The sequence below is a fragment of the Opisthocomus hoazin genome, chromosome 11, assembly GCF_030867145.1.
Source record: "Opisthocomus hoazin isolate bOpiHoa1 chromosome 11, bOpiHoa1.hap1, whole genome shotgun sequence".
Lineage (NCBI taxonomy): Eukaryota > Metazoa > Chordata > Aves > Opisthocomiformes > Opisthocomidae > Opisthocomus > Opisthocomus hoazin.
The window spans coordinates 23844751-23849275 of NC_134424.1; the positions used below are offsets into that span (position 1 = coordinate 23844751).

Below are 4525 nucleotides of genomic sequence, written 5' to 3' on the forward strand. Positions count from 1 at the left end.
TCGCAGGAGAGATGCTCCAGTCCCCTCATCATCCTCGTAATACCATAGATTATTATAGCTCAGGAAAAAAATACTACATTTCAGATGAGTCATTTTAGGTTTTCAAGACATTGACAGGTTTAAAGGGAAAAATATATTAGCAATAAAAAAAAATTCAAAAGCATTTCCTCTCACCTGCAGAAAATACAAAAGTGCCCCAAGCACCATGTGCCATGACACATGTCAACCACATATAGCATCTTGCAAAGGGAATGGTTTCCGATTATGCATAGGAAAAAGCTCATCTTCTTTAACACATTTCCTTACTGACTCTTTAAAAAGTCAGCTCCAGTTGCCATACGTACTGCAACAGTTTCCCAAGCAGAGGGACAGGAATCAAGACCGACTAAATAAGGGTAAGTGTCAGCCAGGCATCTCAACAACTCTTCCTTCCTGCATTTCTGCCACAGTTCTTATTTCTTGTTGATTTGGAATTTCTTACTGTGTATATACTAAATCAGAAGAGATCATCCCTTTTGTAGATATTGCTTAACTTTTTTTTTTAGTCAGATGACATAGTCTGTCCTTTTGAGATGTCTACTTTGAAAAAAACAGCTCTAGCAGATTTCTTGAAAAATAACAGAAGAGTATCCAGACTAAATACACGCTAACAAAGACATAAGAGATTGTTAAGATTGATATTCCAGCTTCTCTGTGATGAACTTTTTAATTTTATGTAGCATTAATCCAATTTAAAATACAGGAATGTAGAATTTAGATCAGGAATCTAAAGCTGTCTAACTTTGTTTTGAAAAGCTAGTTGCATAATCCTTGAAGAAAATTGAAGCAAATTCATTTAAAACAAAAATCAATCAATTTTTCCTACAATTTTAGCCTTTATTAAATTAAACTTCCTAGAGAAAAAAAAGTCTCAACTTATTTTAAGAGGAAAAATATTTTGAGTCCTAAATTACCTCTACACTTGCAAACATTATTTTGAAGAATTTTTTTTCTAAACTCCATTCTACATCAGTATAATTTAAGCTCCTTCTTGCCTTAGTATGTAAAAACCTCTTTTACTCTGTATTTGTTGTTGTTAATAGGTCTGCTCTACCTGCTTGCTATTTCATAGAATCATAAAATCATTTCGATCGGAACAGACCCTTAAGACCATCGGGTCCAAACGTAAACCTAACTCCACTAAACCACATCCCTAAGTGCCACATCTACACATCTTTAAAATTCCTCAGGCTTTGTCCAGTCTAATTTTGAAATCATGCTCAATATGCTTCTAATGCTTGCTTGCAAGCAAAGTTCTAAAACTGTTTTCACCTTCTTCAGCTAAAAAGGCATTTTCTTTAAGCCTATCGTGGATAGAAACCCTACGCTTTTTACAGTATGCCATTCTCCAAGTAGTATCCAGGGTAATACACAGTCAGATATTTTTGCTTCAATACTTCTTGCAAATGAATTGGGGGGAGGAGAAAGAAAATACATTTTCGTTACGGGATGTATTAAAATCAGTATTAGAAGTTCCCCAACTTGTGCAAGAGTTTGTATTTCAAATTCCAACCCAGTCCTAAGGCTGGTTATGTATTTTTAAGTGCCAAGAAGTAGGATATACAAGAAGGGAACAGCTTTAGTGATTTTAAACTGCCAAATAGAAGGGACTGAGCTGGAAGTCTAGTGGGACCCACCCTACAGAAGTGCGAACGACATAGCCAAAGGGATGATTACCTACTAGCCCAAAGCATGGCTATTTAATCCCTAAAAGACAAGCAGTACCAGATACACAAAATTTCCAATTCTCTATTCATCCAAATCTTAAACTGTACGTTCTCAGAGACGCAGGAAGCTACCGGGCAGCAAGAAAAAACTTTTTGCCACATCAAAATACGTACTTCCTCATTAGAATCTCCACACTCTCAGAAAGAAGATTTTAGACATTTACAATTAATCAATCTCTTAAGCTCCATTTTGAAAACTGACTTCAATACACAATTCTAACACTAGACCTACGAAGACGTAGAAACGGAATCAAAATCTTTGCCTAAAACCAACCTAGTTTTCACCATTGTCTCCTGGTGACATTCTGTTCCAGATCTTTGAAAAGTAATATATTTCATAGAATTATGGGGGAAAAGCAATGAACTAGGGACAAAACGGAAGCGCTGTGCTCTCTCCCAGGTGCATTTATGCTACTTCATGTCAGGAAGAATGGCTCTGTGGGAAATACGGAAAGCTAAAGATTTTCCTCCAAAAACCTAAATCTCATGAGTATTCCAGAGCTGTGTTGTAGTTCTGCATTTAGAAACATGCTAATGAATCGTACTTATCAGGTTATTATTCTTATTCCCTGGGTAGCTGAAGCATGAACAAGACAGAATTCATCACTCTTGCGGGATTTGCCGTATCGCTGCTGTTCCACATGACCCAGACTGAAGGCTGTCCTCCCTCCTGCAGCTGTAAGTCTCTGGGAGAAACGAAGGGTTTGCAGATCGACTGCAGCTCAAGGGAGCTGACGGAAGTGCCTGCCCTGCCCGTTAACACCAGGAGGCTTTATCTGCAGAACAACAGCCTGACCTCGGTTCCTGCCGGTGCCCTGGACAGCTTGCACAGCCTGGAGGAAGTGCAACTATTTGACAACCCTTGGAACTGCGACTGTCATATTCTGTATCTAAAACTATGGTTAGAAGATGTCTCCGCACCCTCTCTTGAAAACGTCAGATGCGCAACCCCAGCTCCCGTGAGGACGAAGCCCTTGAGGCAGCTGACTGGGAACGAGCTGGGAATTTGTAAGAGGCTTCTCCCGACCAAGTGTCTTGAGTTCTTTTGGCGAGACCTCATTTTAATTGCTGGAGCAATAATTACACTTATTTTAGTAGCATGGGCTCTGAAATACTCAAAAAAGCTGGTCTTCCAAATGAACCTAAGCCGATATGACTCCAGGGGCCCACTGCTGGGGAGGCATACCTCCAAAACCCACAAGATACAATGAGCGGTGCGCTACCACCAGCCCCAACAGAAACCGCAAACTATTCTACCACAAAAAAGCACGTGCACTGGCAACACTATTTTAATGGTGAACATGCTACAAAGGGAGCACAGGCCTTCAAGTCTGGGTCCTCAGATAGGCAAGTTTGGTTTAATTTCCTTTTGAAAATAAGCTTGGTGATGTATTAACAGGCAAATTTCATTCTGTTGCTGTCTACTCATATGAAAAGCAGTTTCTAAATTTTTAAAGAATCATTTAACTCAGCGTTTTTCCACTGAATTCTCAGCTTTCACAGCAAGAAGATTTACATCCCCAAATCCTACACTTATTAATATATGGAGATTAACACCATTTGTACTCACTCACTTGGAAGCTGTGTGAGTTTGGAACCCGTTACACCCTCACAGTGTCCCAGGGCTTGGTAGGGCCATTCTTGCGTGCAAACAAATTCAAACATCTCTTCCTCAGGTTCAGGAGTTTCCTGCCAGCCAAATCACTATGAATATATAGGCCAGCCACTGAATGTATCCATTACTGAATACATTTAAAGATGGACCGGTAATGAGAGTATGATCAATAAAAATAATTTTAAATATTGTTGGATTTCCCAGAGAGTGAACAATATAAAAGCATTCTATGTGAAGTTTAAATAATGGATGCTTATTGAACATTTATGTTCACCCAAGTCTGATCTCTTTTACAGTCCTACAGATTTCTGATTAAAATTCTAAGAAATTTCCAGAACTTGTCTTCCAGTTTTCCTACTGGCATTTGATACACTGGATTTTGTGCAACAGCTTTGAAGATGTACTCTCTTCCCTTCTCTTCTTGTGCCTCCATCCTCATAGAAAAGTTGTCGTGGTGACTCGAGCGTACTGTTTTCTCCCAACCTGACTGTGAATACTCCAAGAACAACAATTCATGCTGTGACCCCGTCTGGTCTGGTGAAGTCAGGCTGGTTAGAGGGGAGATCTCTGAAGGTCTTCCGTTGGCAGTTCAGTGTAAGACACGTTCTGCAAACGCTCCTCCTAGCCCCAGACCTGAGCTAGGCATTCGAGATTCTCTGCTGGAGACACCAGACTGCTTGGCTCCTTACCTAGCACCTGGCCACATGAGTTGGGTTCCCTGTTAAAGCACATAATATCCCTAGGAAAGCCGGTGGGTAGCTTTCTTCCAATAGGTGGTTTTGCAAATACCATGCGCTGCCACTTCCCTAATTCCTCATTCCTAGCCAGACACCCAAACCACAGACAGCAGAAGCTCACAGGGACGTTCTCAGGTGCCTCTTGCCCCTGCCGATACACTTCAGCAATACGGAGTCAAAGGGTCAATGCTGACAGCTGGCGACTTTCTCGGCCAGCTTCAGAAGAGACGCGTTACTGTCTGTAACGTGTCCTCACCGCTGCTCCTCCCTCTCTCCTGCACTAGCAGGGAAAGGCCAGTCTGAGGTATCACCACGTGCCAACCTCAGCTGACACCAGTTCAGGATGAGTCACTTGCCCCTCTCCGTGACACAAGAACAGCCACTGGGTATGGTGGAACTGCTGAAGG

The 4525-nt window shown here is 41.3% G+C and overlaps 1 protein-coding gene across 1 annotated transcript; it reads left to right on the top strand.

The window, feature by feature from the left end:
- Nucleotides 1-350: 350 nt before the first annotated feature.
- Nucleotides 351-3760, top strand: GP9 (glycoprotein IX platelet). Its single transcript, XM_075432760.1, has 2 exons — nucleotides 351-395; nucleotides 2344-3760. The coding sequence occupies exon 2, from the start codon at nucleotides 2351-2353 to the stop codon at nucleotides 2975-2977; it is 627 nt and encodes a 208-aa protein (XP_075288875.1). The 5' UTR covers nucleotides 351-395; nucleotides 2344-2350; the 3' UTR covers nucleotides 2978-3760.
- Nucleotides 3761-4525: the final 765 nt, after the last annotated feature.

Excerpts from the sequence above, each read along its gene's own strand:
- GP9 (XM_075432760.1), top strand. The coding sequence starts at position 2,351 with ATGAACAAGACAGAATTCATCACTCTTGCGGGATTTGCCGTATCGCTG.